General features: G+C 37.8%; 1 protein-coding gene across 4 annotated transcripts in view; it reads left to right on the top strand.

The window, feature by feature from the left end:
- Positions 1 to 17,145, top strand: part of NR1H4 (nuclear receptor subfamily 1 group H member 4) — a 71,056-nt gene that overhangs the window by 19,877 nt on the left and 34,034 nt on the right. For 2 of the 4 annotated variants that reach the window (XM_046646537.1, XM_046646536.1), the window contains exons 1-2: positions 4,006 to 4,114; positions 11,012 to 11,377. In XM_046646537.1, coding sequence (XP_046502493.1) covers positions 4,006 to 4,114; positions 11,012 to 11,377 — 475 coding nt within the window. Of the gene's footprint in view, positions 1 to 4,005; positions 4,115 to 11,011; positions 11,378 to 17,145 lie in introns of those variants that run through there. The other 2 variants (XM_046646539.1, XM_046646538.1) reach the window with 1 other exon arrangement.

Here is a 17,145-nt window from a genome sequence, read left to right as displayed (position 1 = left end):
ATTATTTAAATTGTTAGCATGATAAACATCACTCTACTCATTAGAGGGAGGAAGTTCTTTTTATCTTAACATTGTTGAGTGCAAAGAATTTTCAAGAAGCCAACAAAAACCCAACAGTATGGAAATAAATTTCTGGGTACCCTAAGGAAGGAAACACATATTCTATCTTATCTTGGCATTACAGCATTGCTAACAACAGCTATGGAATCCACATTTTTATATTACTTTTATTATTGTATCTAACAGGCTTTCCAAAGCCCCATTCTGAATGAGGCCCAGCAAGTGGCAGGAGGCATATCCCATATAATCTTACTCACTTTTATTCCATTTCCTTTAGCTATTTCTCATTACTTTATGCTTCTCTCAGCTATTTATGCCTGTTTTCTCTGGGTAGCTTTATTTTTATGAGAAGATACTCACTTTGGAGTCTGGTTCTTACTTAGGTCTTTTTCTTAAATTAAAAGAGCTTTTCGTACATTACAGAATCAGCCAGATGTTTAAAAATACAATTAAAGGTTTGAGATGCAGTTTTGTGGACTATTTCTGACATTGGATTTCAGGTATTTTTCCATCTCGCTGAGTTTAACTCAAGTGAATGTAGTCCTGACTTGATGGGTGACTCAAAGCTGAAAGTTTCCAGTAGATAGAAAGATACCGTTGGCTCAGACAAAATGAAGCTTTGTTTTAGCATAATTTAAATATTTTCTCACTACTGTTTCTTACTCATATCTCTTCTGCAGATTTAAGCAGTCTCCAAGATTTTATTCATTCATTATGACTTTGGTTTTTGCTCTCCCAGGAATCTCAGATCTGGTACTCTTGTTAATGGAGTTAAGAAATGGGAGATGGAAAAGAAATATTAAAAGATATTTAACTTTTAATTTAACAACAATTTAACTTTTAACAACCAACAAATTGGCCAGCTGGTGTGTGAATCCATTGCCGACCAGGCCTGGCTCTCAACTTTGCAGGCTAAGAAACAGCTGTCAGGGGCACTCAGAATAACCAAGCTGAGAAAGGTTGACTATAACAATCAGATTGCAAATTTATATATTTACAACAATAAAAAGAATTGTGATAATAATACCAGCTACCATTTCTTGAGCGTTTTCTATATGTCAGTCATCATACTAAGTATATTTTGGATTTGTTAGCAGACTTCCTGTTTTCAGTCCCATCTCTGCCATTTACTGATATGTGGTCTTAGGCAAATTCCTTAACTTTTTGCAAGTTACTTGCCTTATTTAATAAAGTTTTCAGAAGAATGCCTGGCACATCATAAATACTCTGTAACTATTTGCCACTAATATTAATTCTCATAACATCCCTATACGGTAGATGCCATTACTATTCCCCTTTTACTGGTGAGAAAATGGAGATTTAAAGATGTTAAATAGTCTGCTTAAAGTCCCATAGATAGTAGTAAGGAGGCAACCAAAATATAATTGGGACAAGGAAACAGAATTGGCTGATTAAGGATCCAGGCTAAGAGAACATTCCTGTTCATCTTCTCAGTGGAGAAAGTCTTTCCAATGAGGTTGTATCACTGAGTCTGTTGGTCAAGTTTCGTCTCAAGGATAATTATCAGAAAAACACTGTGAGTATTTGCTCTGGGACTTCCCTCTCTTCATGGCTTCATAGCTGATGCCCCCACTTGCCATGATTGGAGTACCATTCACATTACTCCCAAGTACCATCTACAACAGTGCTGTTCAATAGGATTTTCCGTGATGATGAAAATGTTCTACATCTACTTTGCCCAACACAGTAGCCACTATCCACACGTGACTATTGAACACTTAAATTGTAACTAGTGGAACTGAGGAACTAATTCTAATTTTATTTAATTTAAATTAATTTAAGCTTAAATAGCCATATATGGCTGGTTGCTACTGTTTCAGATAGTACAGGCCTGCAAAGAAAAAATGTATTTTTAGAAAAACAATAACATGAGGTAGTTGGTCATCACTGAGAGAGAAGCAAAGGGATTCAGTTAATCTTATTATGAGAATATTCTGTGTGAGTTTCACTTAGCAACAAAGGTTTCTTGGATCAGCTAAATTATCGTGCTCATTTCCTTTTTAGTATAGAAGTTTCAGAGGACAACAGAGAGGCCCATTTATTTGACCAGTGAAAAACTCAGTGGAGAATTCTTGAAATATAAAATTCAGAGATAGTTTGTCCTGGTTCACATACTTTGGGTAGCTCTTCCCCCTAAGATCCTCTTAAGGCAAGGATAGCTCTTGGGTTGTGAGGAGAGGAAAATGAGGTCAGAAGTAAACTGAGGATTGAAAACAGCTTTGCAAATGGTAACCCTTGATTGAGCAATCCAAACTGAAATACACTCATGGGCCGTCAACCTTTACCTCTTCCTGGCAATTAGGGCAAGTGTACTTAGTTTTTCAACCAGAGTTTTGAGTCAGAAGACCTTGGGTAGAGTCCTAGCTTTATCCCTTAATAACTGACCGACTTTAGACAAATCACTTAACTTCACTGAGTTGCACTTCTGACTGTAAAACAGGGTAGAAGGTAGTGGGAATCATAAATAATGCCTTCCTCAAAGGGTGCAAGTAAGGATCAAATGAGATGATGCATGTGGAAACACTAATAAAATTGTAAAGGCTGTAGCAATGTCTTAGCAAGGATTATTATGTTTATATAGATCACTTTTGCCTTTTAAAACTGCTTTCATATTTATCGTGTCATTTTATCTCCACCACAGGTCTATGAGGGAAGTAGGGCAGGAATTATGATCTATGTTTTACCATCTGTTGATGTAGACAAATGAGGCCCAGGGAAGCTGAGAGATGGCCTAAGGTTGTATAGTGCACCTGGATGCATTATGCCTGAGCTCAACTCTGGACACACTGATTCCTATTCTAAAGCCCTCTATTCCAAAAAATAACCACCAGTCACAAGCTTGGTATCCAAATTATGCTGTAGAAATTATTCATACTCAATAAGCAAGCTGCCCTACAATGTGAATCCAAAGCTGAATAATCATAACATCAACATAATGATGGTGGGTAGCCACCCACTTTGCTAAGCATTATTATAAATTTTATTCTGTTTAACCCTCATAATAACTCTGTGAGGCTGTGTGTTTATCAGCCCCATTTTACAGGTGAGGGAACTGAGGCAGAAAATGGTTCAGGAATTTGTCCGTGACCCACAGAGCTAGTGAGTGCCAAGGGAGCCTGGATGTATTCGTTTGCTAAGGTTGCTGTAATGAAGCACCACAGTCTGTGTGGCTTAAACAACAGAAGTGTATTGCCTCACCATTCTGGAGGCTAGAAGTCCAAAATCAAAGTGTTAGCGGGGTTGGTTTCTTCTGAAGGCTGTGAGGGAAGGATCTCTTCCTGGCCTCTCTCCTTGGCATATAGATGACTGTCTTTTCCCTGTGTCTTTTCATATCTTCTTCTCTCTATGCATATCTGCCTCTGTATCCAAATTTCCCATTTGTATAAGGACACCAGTCAGATGGGATTAGGAACCAACCTAATGACCTCAGTTTAACTTGATTACCTCTGTGAAGACCTTGTCTCCAAATAATGTCACATGCTGGGGTACTTGGGGTTATAAATTCAACATACTAATTTTGGGGGGACACGATTCCATGCATATCATTGGATATAAACCCAGATCAATTGGCCTCACACTGTTAAGCATTATGCTTTAATGCTTCCTGACATTAGCAAATTATACCATTCTGAAGCCTTTTGATAGGAAGAAATGTCAAGACTTACAGTGTGGCCCTTGACCCCCAAATCCACTTTTAGAGACACTGAACAGAAATCTACCCTCTAAAATTGGAAAGTGCTCCCCAAAAATGTTTATCTAAGAGACTGGTTTCCAGCTTACTAGGCAATTTGGCATCAGGGACATTTCTCATAAACATTTACAAATATTCTTCTCCGTAATGAAGTTAATCAGTAAACCACACAACCTCTGGCCTCTGTCACTCCTTACCTAGTCTCCTTTTCAGTCACTGTGAATAAGCTAAGAATGGTAACGCAGTTTCAGGAGTTCGAAAATCCAGTTCAAATTAGTCCTCGCCACAGCTGCACATCGTCAGGATTTGTCATGGAAATGGTGAGCAGGAAGCCCGCTAAAGGTAGGACACTGTCACAGGTGCTCTCTGTCAAGCTTCTGCAACTGGACTGAGGAAATGTGGGGGACTTTTGTTCGAAATTAGAGCAATAGATCTCGGTCAAAGATGGCTCAGTCAGAGCCAGAAGACTTGGGTGGGGTGATTTTTATAGGGTTCTAGGCAGGAGAGTATCTCATTGAGATGAAATCTAACTATATTTTCCCTACAATTCTTCATTGACTATTATGTAAAATTAGCGTCATTCTTTCAAAGTAAACACTAGGTAGTTCTAACTTCGATGCCTGTGGGCACTTGAAAAAACATTGTAAAGTACATTATTTAATACAGTGTTTTAAAAATGACAAATCTCAGATCCAAGAGGGTCATGAAATCTATTTTGTAGCTTGTAATTAGCATTAAAAACTAGAATAGAATAGAAATGTCAGAGCGCACCTCAAGAAGAAAGGATAAGTGTTATTTCATCAAATTCTGTTTTATTACTTATACATTTGTATAAGTGTATACAGGGATCATGATATAAGACGTATTTCAAACTATGGGTTGTGGTGAGAAAAATAAAAAGACACTGAGAAACATTAATTTACTAGTTTCACAGCAGATTTTTCCCTATGGTCTATAGAAAATCGGATGAGTAAAGAGCTCAGCTTTAGGCCTAGGCTATTTGTTTTCTCTGAAAAAGCAAAACATAGATTATAATTAAAACATAGACAATATAATATTGTCTCTTTTAATATTTTTCTCAAAACAGAATCTTACTTCTTAAATTTCCAGCTAAAAGAGAAACCAATAATTTGTATGACAATCACAATTCTGAACATATTTTTGATCGTTGACTTGACTGCATACTATTTTGTTTAAACGGGATGTTTAGAAGTGACTAGTGCGTTTAGAAATGGAAATTAGTTGGAAGGCTGGTGAAGCAAAGTTTCCATCATTTCAATATAACAAACATTTATTAAACATTTATACTGTATCAGGCATTGTGCAAGGTCCTGGGAATGAACAAAAAGGAAATATAATATATTCCCCAGAGAGTTCACAGACTAACCACAACAATAACAAAAATGTCTTCAATGTTTATGCTGTGTCAAGCACTAGGCACTTTTTCTTAATTTATCTTTACTACAACCTCTCACTAGATACTATATTATTCCAGCTTTATAGAGAAAGGAACAGAGGTGTAAAGAAGTTCAATGTCTTTCCCAAGTTCACACACCCAGCGTGTTGCAGATGAACTAAATCCAGATTTGTCCAAGCAGTAGGGCCCTTGTAATCAGCAAGTCATGCCACTTCAACTTCAGCATGGAAGATAAGCCTGTAAACAAACAGAAACGATTGTATGTGCTTCTAAGTGCTGCAGTAGAAGTGTGTACAGAGGGTAGGAGAGATTAATTCTACCTAAGGGCTCTGGAACAGACCTCCCAGAGGAGGAGATCAGCTGACAAGCCAGGGAGAGGCACCAACATCACAAAGGGCTGGCACCAGGAACAGCAAACAACTTCCCAAATGAAGCCATATCATCTAGTTAAGAGACAATGGACTAGGAAATAAGCAAAGGCACAGAGGCAATTTTTCCACTCGTGAAACATTTCAACAAACATTCATGAAACATTTGTTATGGTCAGCATTGTGCCAGGGTGAAAAACTGGATATAACCTGGACCCTTTATCAGGCTCATTAGAAACTGTCTGTGAGATCATGGGAAAGTGCCGTCCTTATGTCATGAACGTGAGTCTCCCATTTGGGGGCACAGTGGTTCTGATCACAAACTCCCTAGAGCTGGACTGTCTAATACCGTAGTCATTAGGCACATGTAGCTATCTAATTTTAAATTTTAATTATTTAAAGTGAAAAATTCATTTCCTCGTTATCACTAGCCATGTTTCAAATGCTCACTATCCCATGTGGTTAGTGCCTGTCGTATTGGTAGGTATAGAACACTTCCATCATCTCAGAAAGTTCCCTTAGATGGTACTCCTTGGAGAAACTATTAAATACTGGAGACTTTCTACCCAGATGTCTTTTGCCCTCCTTTGCAAGGGGTCTCAGACCCCTCTGGAATCCATTCAACTGTTCCCATTTAAGAACTCTTCTCTAAACTCTAATGGAGAACTTCCTGTCATAAAGGAATCCAAATTCTCCCACTTTTTGACAGATTGATTCCAGAAAACCACTCATAAATTAGAATTTTAATATATATACTTTCCCTTTAAATTGTATTGAAGTGGAAATAGATTTACCTTTTCAGAAAGCACATTCTAAAGTTGACCAACTTCTGCCCCCTCTACATCTTATGCTCTATCAGAAATTCCATATTTGTTTACGTGGTTTTATCCCACCCCTTGACATCCCTTCCCTGCCACTCCACCACTGCATGCCTACACAAACAGGAGAAAGGCTGGGGCTTTTCTATCTGTCTTGTTCACTGATGCATCCTCAGAGCCCAGCACGATGTCTGGCAAGCAGTAAGTGTTAAACATATATTTATAAGTGAAAGAACTATCCTATAACTTATGTCATCAAAACAGATTTATAGGTATTAATAATTATTAATTAACTATCATTAGAATCAGGATTTTGCTAGATTCATTAGGAAACAAACATGTCTTCTTATGGCACTCAACTTATCAAAACTTTCTCAACAACTATATTTTATATTCAGAACTACTTTATGAGATAGCAAGGCTGGGTGTTAATCGCCCCGTTTTACAGAAGAAGTTGAAACAAAAAATGGTAAGCAGTTGTTCAAGGTCTCACAGTAAATTCACTGTGGAAGTTGTTCTAATTCCACCATTTTGAAATATGTTGGCCTTGCTGGTTTTTTTTTTTTTACTGTAAATTGCATGTATATTTATTGTCTCTGCTCTGTGGACATTTGGTAGAGACACTGAAATACTAGAAGTGGATGTGCTTTGGGAATAGAGGCAATATTCAATAGTATTGTGTACTGATCCCATATTCTTACCATATTTTGTTGTTTTCATGTAATAGAATCCATGTCTTTGTGAAGTCTTTTCATTTTAATTGAGATGATTCCAGAGATTGATATAATATTGATACCATAATTTGACTTGAGTTGGGACTCCATTGTGTCTCTTGATTATTAAAAGATTTGTTTTGTTGACATAGTGCTCAGAGATGTTGAATTGTCAAGTGAAGAGAAAAAAAATACACATTTTCTTGGAGTCTACAGAATCCAGATTCCGTAATTAATTGATTATCTTTCTTCAGGCAAGTTGCTTAACTTTACTGGAGCTGTAGGCAGAGAGGAACTGGGGCTGGGCATGGAGATGGAGCGATAAGTGAAGATAAGATGGGTTAGAGAATAAAATCTAGGTTTAAGCGTACTTAAGCATTGAACTAATGCTTTTAATGCTTTTTAGTTCTTTTTAATCCTATTCACTCTAGAAATTTTAGTCATATTTAGTTGTTAAATACATTAGAATTTTGCTTATATTTTATCTTTTCTTTTTTCTGTAATAATTCCACATTTTTATGTTCTTCCATTTTGTGGTCATAAGACAAAATACCATTGCCAAAAGTTTTTGTCTGTCAGATATTCTGACTCACTGCTGATTTTATATGGATAAGTCAGGCATGAAAGAGAGGAAATTGGTATTTACACAGATATTGTACACTTTGTGTCCTGTCAATCATTTCCTGGGTCAATGCCGAAGCATTCTTTTCAACAAAAGTTTAATATGCATGTACTCCACTTTGCCGTTGTAGAAAGACCTTTAGTTCTAATGCCCAAAGACTATTAGCCTTATAGAGGTTTTAGATATGAAGAACCATAAGATCATCCAGCATGGACTCTTCCCTTTACAGATGAGTGAATCGAAGCCCAGGCAGGGTAGGAAAGTACCATGTAACTAGATTCAGGGTCAGGATGCCCAGGACCTAGAGTCAGGGATGACTTCCCAAGAGAAGCTACACTTAAAGGAAATTTAGAGTTAAGTGGAGAAGAGTGAGACGAAGATTTCAGAGGGGACAGCTTCGTTGAGGAAGTTTCCAGGTTCAGGAAGGAGCACGTGGGAAAGGCCTTGAGTCTGGAAGCAGCATGCCACATTCAAAGAATAGAGAAGTCAGAATGTGGAACATTCTAGAAAAGAAAGGGTAGGATCATGCAGAGCCTTGCAGGGCTTGTTATCAGCTACTTGCAAGCAGAGGCTTTGAAGGGACTAACGTACTGAAGTACAAAGGGAGGAAGAGAAAGGTTTTACTTTGATGCTTTAAAGCATCATACATCTGAAATTATGCCAGAGAGAAGAGATTCAGCACATGGGCTTTGAAGTCAGACCCCCGAGTTCAAATCTCAACTAATTAGGTGCATCAGAATAAAGTGGCCTAACTTCTGTACACCTCACACTACTCATTTGTAAGCAGGGATAGTGATGTTACCTACCTCATAGGATTTTGTGAGAAAGAAGTGAGAACATACAAGTGTCTGACACGAGGAAGGACTCTATAATAAAGTTTTCTAACAATAATAGTAATAGTAATAGCATCAACCATCCTTTGAGTGCTGCAAAAGGCCTTCTACACGTATAGATGCATAGATCCACAAACCCCAACAACTCCAAATTCCAAAAACTCTGAAAACTAAACAGTTTTCTCTAAAGCTTGGCACAAACTTCTCTGCTGGCAAAACCTGACCTGAATGGATGTGAGGATGTCTATGGCCTTTATTTATTCTTCCTAGTGTGAATACTCATACATTCTGCCGTAGAAAATATTGCTGTTTGATTCTGAGTTCTGTCCCCAACCATACTGGGAGAAACAGCACAGTATTCTGTTCTAAAATCCAAACAGTTCTGAATTCCAAAATACATGTGACCCCGAGAGTTCCAGATGAGGAAGTGGGGATCTGTATTGTGTCATTCAGTCTTCGGCATAACGCTTGATACAGACACTTTCATCTCAAACTTGCTGCTGTAAAAGCAGGTCCATCAGTAGTTTGCTCCGCATTTCGCTGTTCGTGAGAGGTGGAATTGGAATTTTGGTCTAGGGTTGCCTGACTATGCTTTGAAGAATCAAACACATTTGTATATTCTTCTGTGTCTTATTTATGCCTACGAGATTTTTTAGCCTTTTGGATAATTTAACAATACCTGTTTTCTGAAGAGTCGTAGTTTATGTTTCCAGGAAATAGAAGCATTTTCACAACCTGATAGTTATTATCTAGAGGTTTTATAGATAAGGGGCTCATTTCATAATAATGGTACAGGAATAATAATTGTTATTACTATTTTGATGGCAGCAATAATTTATCGAGCACTTCTTGTGTGCCAAATATTTAGCAAAGTGCTTGCATTTTGCATCCATTGTCTTGTTTAATCCTTACATCAACCTAATGAGGTAGGTGTTATACCCCCTTCTACGAGAGAAAACAGACTTAAAGATGTTAAGTAAATAGCCAGCATGCACACAGATAATAAGTAATTGAGCCGGGATTTTAACCCAGGTAGACTAATTCCATGCACTGCATTCTTTTTTTTTTCCTCATTTGTTTTATAATGGTTAAAATAACACATATTCATGGCAAAAATTGCAAAACAGTAAAAAGATTGTGCAATCTCCCACCCCAGAAAATAATGCAATAATTTCACTTCCCACAGTCACTAACATCCAGTTTCTTTTGTATTCTGCAGAAATTTGCCTCACACATATATACACACACACACGTATGTTTTTTTAACACACATAAATATACACATTATTCTATAACTTAATTTTTTCAAATAGCACCATATTGTAGAAACTTTTCCATGTGAGCACATGTAGATCTAAATCATTCTTTTTCATCTACATAGTGTTTCAGTGTATGGCTGAAATATAATTTATTTAATTAGATTCTTATTTATGAATATTTAAATTGTTTCCAACTTATGATTCTTACAAATTTTGCTGCAAATGAACGTCGTTACACAAAACATTTTTTGTTCTTTGCTTTTTGTTTTTTTTGAGGAAGATTAGCCCTGAGTTAACATCTGCTGCCAATTCTCCTCATTTTTGCCAAGGAAGACTGGCCCTGAGCTAACGTATGTGCCCATCTTCCTCTACTTTATATGTGGGATGCCTGCCACAGCGTGACTTGACCAGTGGTGTGTAGGTCTGCACCCGGCTTCCGGACCAGTGAACCCCAGGCCACCAAAGTGGAACATGCGAACTTAACCGCTGCGCCACTGGGCTGGTCCCTGCACAAAACATTTTTTACACAGATACAAGTGTTTCTTTAAAATAAATTTTCTAGCAGTGGAATTGCTGGGTTAGAAGAGTATCTGAGTTTAAAATGTTGAAAGAGATTGACAAATTCCCCTCTGAGAAGGTTTGCTTTCCCAAGAGTGTGTATTGTCAAACTTTTAAAGCTTTATACATTTGAGGATGAAAACTGTGATATTTTCTATTGCACTTCCAATTTAAATTTAATTATTGGCAAGGGTGAGCACATTTTTATGTGTTTTTAAACACTTGTATTTGTATTTCTAAAAACTGTCCATTCATGTCCTTTATCCTTTCTTCCATGGAATGTTGAATGTTTTCCATGTTGAATAGTTTTTTAACATTCTTTTTTGTTTTCCTTTTTTTTTTTTTTAGCATTCCTGTTTGTTTTCCTTTTTTACATGTTGAATTTTTTTATTGGTTTGCAAGAGCTATTCGCATATTACCGATATGAGTATTTGGTCTGTCTTCTTTGTTACAGATATTTTTCTGAGCTTTTAATTTAGTCATCTAATCCTGTACATGGGTTTTTTTTTGCTGTAAAAAAGTTGTTAATTTTTATACAGTTAACTATTTCAGTCTTTTCTTAAAGCCCACACTCCTAATCATGTGCTGCACTGCCTCTCTAATTTATAGAATAATGATGTTAATCCCAGTTTTGTTGTCACTTTTATTCAGGTGTCCTAACAGAACCAGCGGAAGGTCCTCTGGGACAGAATCTAGAAGTGGAACCATACTCACAATACAACAATGTTCAGTTTCCCCAAGTTCAACCACAGATTTCCTCGTCATCCTATTATTCCAACCTGGGCTTCTACCCCCAGCAGCCTGAAGAGTGGTACTCTCCTGGAATTTATGAACTCAGGCGAGTGCCAGCTGAAACGCTCTACCAGGAAGAGACTGAGGTAGCAGAGATTCCTGTAACAAAGAAGGCTCGACTGGGTGCGTCAGCAGGGAGAATAAAAGGGGATGAGCTATGTGTTGTTTGTGGAGACAGAGCATCTGGATACCATTATAATGCACTGACTTGTGAGGGGTGCAAAGGTAAGCATCTCTTGGTTGGCAATTTTCTCCTTGTCACGGTTTTGCCATATTGATTGTTGAAATTCTTCATACTGAATCTCCCATTTTCCCAGATAACTTCCATTTTCATCTCCTCTGCTTCTACCTCTTTATAACTCCTCACCTTCATTGAGAGATGTCATAGATCTCTAGAAGAAGCCTGTTAGAGTATTGGGCTTGGATATCAGTAATCTTTTTCCTATTCCCAACTTCACACATAGTTAAAAGAAATGTATGATTGTGGGTTTTATTTGTTTTCTTTGGAAGAGAAACTGTTAAACTCATCTCTTTTAAAATGAAGATCAAAGAGAATAAGACTTTATTCAATAAATATTTTAAAACACATTTTCATGTATTTTGGTTAATTGAGAAAGAGACAGAGCAGGAAAAACAGAAAGAAAAAAGTCAGTAATACTATTCAACAAATATTTCACTTCACAGGAATGCAGATCTGTGAGAAATGCTGTGGGGGAATCAATGAAATTGCAATCCATGTAGAATGGATATAATATAATACATGAAACATGAAAATGTCAGTATAAAATCCCATGTGATTATTCTCCCCTTGAGGGCACAAACAATAAGTTTGTAAAATTCAGAAGCAAGGAACAGAGTGGACTAGTTGATGTATCTATTTATTTTTGTGTTTGTTCATTCAACAAATATTTATGGGATGCCTAGCATGTGTTAGGCACTCTGTTAGCTTCTAGGAAATTGAAAGCTGATTAAGAACTGTCCCTTGAACAGAATTTGTTGGATGTTGTGCCAAATTGGGGCTCCCACATGCCAATGATTGCCATAAAAATAAACAGAGGACCCAGTCACATAAGAATGGCTCAAGGACATTCCAAAGTTTTGAAAGTTCAAATGATCAGATTGTGTAAAACTATACTAGTCACCATTTGAAAATCGGGTGTGATTTCACTAGATTTTTTAAAAGTAAAATAATATTTATGCCCCAAATTTAAAAATTGAAACAGATCTATAAATAAAATTTAAAAGATCTCATTTACAGCCTTCAAAATATCCTTATCCTTTCTGTGGAGGGTCAAGATTGTATAGGTAAAAAGAACTTACCAATTCTTTGAAGGCATAGATTATGTCTTCTTTAGCTATATTACATATTACTCCCCATGTCACCTAACACAGCACCTGGTATGTACTAAGTATGGAATAAATGTCTTGTGAATGACATAATGAAAATTCATGTTCATTGCTGGTACTTAGTATATATAACTCTACTTTATAAAAAATGTGTTCAAAATTTTTTACAATACTTAATTCTTCCCCACCTCCAAATGTTGAAAGTAAATACTACACGTCAACCTCCGTATTTGGTGGCATTTTTTTTTTTTTTTGAGCAGGCAGAGTTATGGAAATGGAAATGTGCTTATGTGACAGTAATAAGTGAGTTTGAAATAAAGCAGGAAAGGACTGCTAATTGGTTAGAAAAATAAAGTAGTTTCAAAATGACCAGCCTGAAAGTTGGATTAAAATAAAAATAAAAGTTCTACACGTAGGTTTGAGAAACCAACTGCTGACCTACCTACATAGGAAAAGGAGAGCTTTGTAGTAGCTCTAGTCAAAAAGTGGGTGGGTCTGTTACTCTGGAGGGCAAAATGGGGACCAAAAGATGAAGCTGACAGGATGGCATATTTGGGGCTTAATTCAAGAAGTAATTTTCTAACACTAGCAAGAAGTCTTCCAACAATGAGATTGACTTCCTGCCTCAGGTGATAATGAACTTCTCATTATTATAGGAATTCAAAAAGAGGTTACATGAACAGGCTTGAGTCCTCATACAGGAAATTTCTGCATTATATGGGAAATTGTATTAGTTGGATTCTGAGGTACTTCTTTAAATCTTCTGAATCTATAGTACCACAGTTTATAATGTTCTAATTGTTTCATGTCTGTGTGTCTTGTCTTCCTACGTAGTTTGTAAATTTCATAATTAAAAAATATCTATAGTTCATCTCACTCTTCATATTGTTATGAATTGATGAAAGAGACTGTTAGACCAGGGTTTCTGAACCACAACACTGTTGACATTTTGGGCCAGATAACTCTACTGTGGGGGCATGTGTCATATACATTGTGGGGTGTTTAGCAGCATCCCTGGTTTCTACCCACTAGATGCCAGTAGTAACCCTCAGTTGTGACAATCAAAAATGTCTGAAGACATTGCTAAATGTCCTCTGGGCGGCAAAATCACCCCATTGAGAACCATTCTCAATGGATAGACTATTCAGTTAAAAGTACTGTTATAATATAGAGTTTCTTACACTTGAGTTGTATGTGGAGATTTCTTGAAGGCAGCCATTTTTTGGCTATGTCTAATGTTGATTCAAATTGCTTTTATCAGCTTCCTTATGCTCTTTTTTTTTAAAACAAAACTACAAAACCAATAAAAATAATGTGCTGTTTAGATTGTGTGGTTTTGTTGCTCAAAAAGTTATGAAAGCACAAGTTCTTTTGAGTTTGGTATGCCTATACCACATATCACATGAGGCCGCAGGTCCCCTCTGCTTTTCTCTGTTCAAACATTGGTCCACCCAGACCTTGGTTCATCTAGAGCTCCTTTTGGGCATCCCTAAACTGAGTATACCCCATGCATATTGAATTTACCTTTGTCATCTTCTCACAGCTCTTGACAAACAAATCACACATTTGCTGATAACGTCATCATGGGCACACAGAAAAATGAGGGCAGTTAGTTTTAATGGCAGTATAAGATGATCGTGGAGATGATCCAGAGAATGCTATTATTAATTTTTAAGGACATCCATAAAATAAAAATGTAAAAATAAGTTTAATATGAGTAAAGGACTTAGAAAAAAGTCTGGTACGTAGTCAAAACTCAGTAAATGCCTATCATTATTATTGTTACAGTCTTAGAATCTATAAACATTGAGTATAGTAGCGATGTAATTATTTTCTGCTTATCTTGATAAATGTTGATGCCCAACCCATTATCAGTTGTTTGGCAAGACTTATTCTATTTGATGTTGTCTCAAGTTACCAACAGCCTCTCCAGCTTGTCTGTGTAGACCAGTGCTACTCAAAAGCATGTGCCTGGACCAGCAGTATCAGCATCACTTGGGAAGTTGTACGAAATGCAGATTTGAGGGCCCTGCCTCAGACCTACTGAATCAGAACTTCTGGAAACGGGGCCCAAGAACTTATGATTTAACAATCCCTCCTTGCCAAAGTTTGAGAATTACTGGTGTAAATCATACATAAATGCAGCTGGGGGGACCTACCTGGCCAAGCAGCTTGGTTGTGCATTGTGATTGTGAAATTCTCAAGGGTGGGGATGCTGCTCTCCATTAGGTCATCAAAAGGAAAATTCAATACATAAAATTTAGACTAGAAAGACACAATGTCTAATCTAAGTCATGTTTCCTGCTTGGAGAGAAATAGATAAGAAAACGTGTAGTTTATTCTGAAAATCTGGTTCAAAAGAAAAATCTCATTATGAATATTTTTGAACTGACAAATTTCAATGCCAATGACATGCCAATTCTTATGCAGGCATGCTACAAACATTTTCTTGGGTCCTTATAGCAGCTGTGGAAATTTGGTATTATTGTGCCTATGTTATAGGTGAGGAGTAAGCATATCATTTCAAAAAGAAACTGAGATGTAGAGGCCAGTGCTAGTAGCTTATGTGATGTATTTTCCACACTTCAGTAGTAAACATTAATTTTCATACTTTATCCCCATTTTATAAACAAAGAAAGTGAAGCACAAGAAGTTGATCAACTTGCTCAAGGCTTCCCCGCTAATAAGGGGTGGAGTTTCAAATCTACAGCTTATAAATCTAACTCTAGAGCCCTTATTATTAACCGTTAGACTACGACGTCTTTTACGGCTGCCCACTAAATGATCATTCTATTCTTTGAGCTATTTGTTCAAGGCTAATATTAACTAATTCAGTGACAAAAGGAAGAAAATCAAGTGCTCCATTTAGGTATTAAGGTATTGGTATTGTCCAAGCTGAGGAAATAAACTTCTAAAGTCAATAACTTGGGCTGGCTCACCTCCATACAGGTGAACGCAGTAGTGAAAATGTGTCCTCCTGAGAAGAATTTCCGGGTGTGGCAGGGTGAGTAGAGTGAGACCAGTGTGCTGAGGGAGGACAACCCTATGAGACACTGACTCTAAAGGCAGGCAGGGGAAGAGAAGCCCATAAAGGACACAGAATACAAGTCAGAGATGGGGGCTATGAGAAAGTGTGGGACAGGAGACAAGAGGACAGAAAAGTGGTCAAAAGAGAACTGATCCTTGGGAGGGTTCAGGAAGGAAAAGCTGGGAGGAAGCTACATCTTCAAGAGCAGAGAAAGGCAGAGCTTTTCCACTGATTTTGATTTGAGACTTTGGGGACTTTACTCCCATGGTGCCAGCAAAAGGACAAGAACGCAAGGGAGGAGATGAGATGGAGTCAGGCAGATTCCATGTTCTACACCAGGGGATGGCAATGTTTTTCTAAACATTGTATTGTAAAGAAACAATAAATATTTTAGATTTTGCACCAGGGTGGTCTCTGTTGCAATTACACAGCTCTGCAAATGCAGCCACGTAAAGAAGGGGCATAGTTGTGGCTTTACTTAGCCTACCAAAATAGGCAGGAAAATTAAAAAACAGGCAGTGAGCCGAATTTGGCCCATGAGTCTAGCTGTAGTTTGCTGACTCCTGTTCTAGACCAATGACTCTTGAAGGTCAGGATCGTAATTAACTGGAAGCTGTGCAGTGAGAGTGCACAATACTCAGGGTATGTGTGCAAGAGATGTAACCTTATTTTGTATAATTGGATTTAATTCCATTTCAAGCCCTGGTGGAAACTTTATTTCATTCAATTCAGGATTATTCTACTCACTGCACTCCTTCCCCCCCAATTTTTTTTCTGGGGTTTTGTTTAAATTCCAGGATTATGTAGCATCATGGAGAAATAGGGCACTAGGGGAGGAGGTCTGGTTCTCAGTGCAGTTAACATAGTCCGGCATCTGTTGGGAGTTGTACTCTCTGATCTTCAGTAACTAGTGGGAAGGGTCTCTGAGGCTCCATCCTGGTGTCCTGAGCACATGCCTCTTTCTTGTCCAACCCCACCTGCTTCTCTGCAGCTCAGGTGGGTGGGTTCCTGATGCTGCTCCAGTGTCTGCACTGGAACTCCTGGATTCCCAGAGAAACACACAGCCATTTCATCTGCTCCTAGGTCATGCTGGGTGCAGGGAACCCCAAGGGCTTCTCTAGGCTTTCCCCAGGAAAGGGTGCAAGAATCTCTCTGTTCTAGGATTCCCGAGTGACATGGACTTTCTTTAATCTTTCAATGCACCCATCCTGGGACTCAGTCTGGGGATGGAGTGTGGGAAGGAAGAGCTCAGGACCTTCTTGGGTACTTAACGTGTCTTAGGAATTATTATTTCATCTTTGATTGTCTGCCTTTCCAAACTTCGGGAAATTTTATTAGTGTTTTCCATCTTGGAGCTTAGGCTTTAGTGTCTGAAAAGCCAGTAATTAGCATTTTGTGCTTTTTGTATGTTCTCTTGAGAAAATAAATGAAAGTCATCCCAGCTTAATGAATGGGGAGGAGATGCACAGAATGGGGTAGAGTACAAACAAAAAAACCAGTGCTCTGTGCCAGGCAGGCCTAACAACTTGGCCAACTTGGTGCCCCCATCCCACACCCCTTGGATATCTGCACTTACCGCGTGCAAAATGAATTTCACTCCATAGCTTTCCATCAAAGG

Source organism: Equus quagga, chromosome 19, assembly GCF_021613505.1.
Source record: "Equus quagga isolate Etosha38 chromosome 19, UCLA_HA_Equagga_1.0, whole genome shotgun sequence".
Lineage (NCBI taxonomy): Eukaryota > Metazoa > Chordata > Mammalia > Perissodactyla > Equidae > Equus > Equus quagga.
The sequence above is the reverse complement of the archived record's forward strand: the minus strand, read 5'-3'. Positions and strand labels throughout refer to the sequence as shown.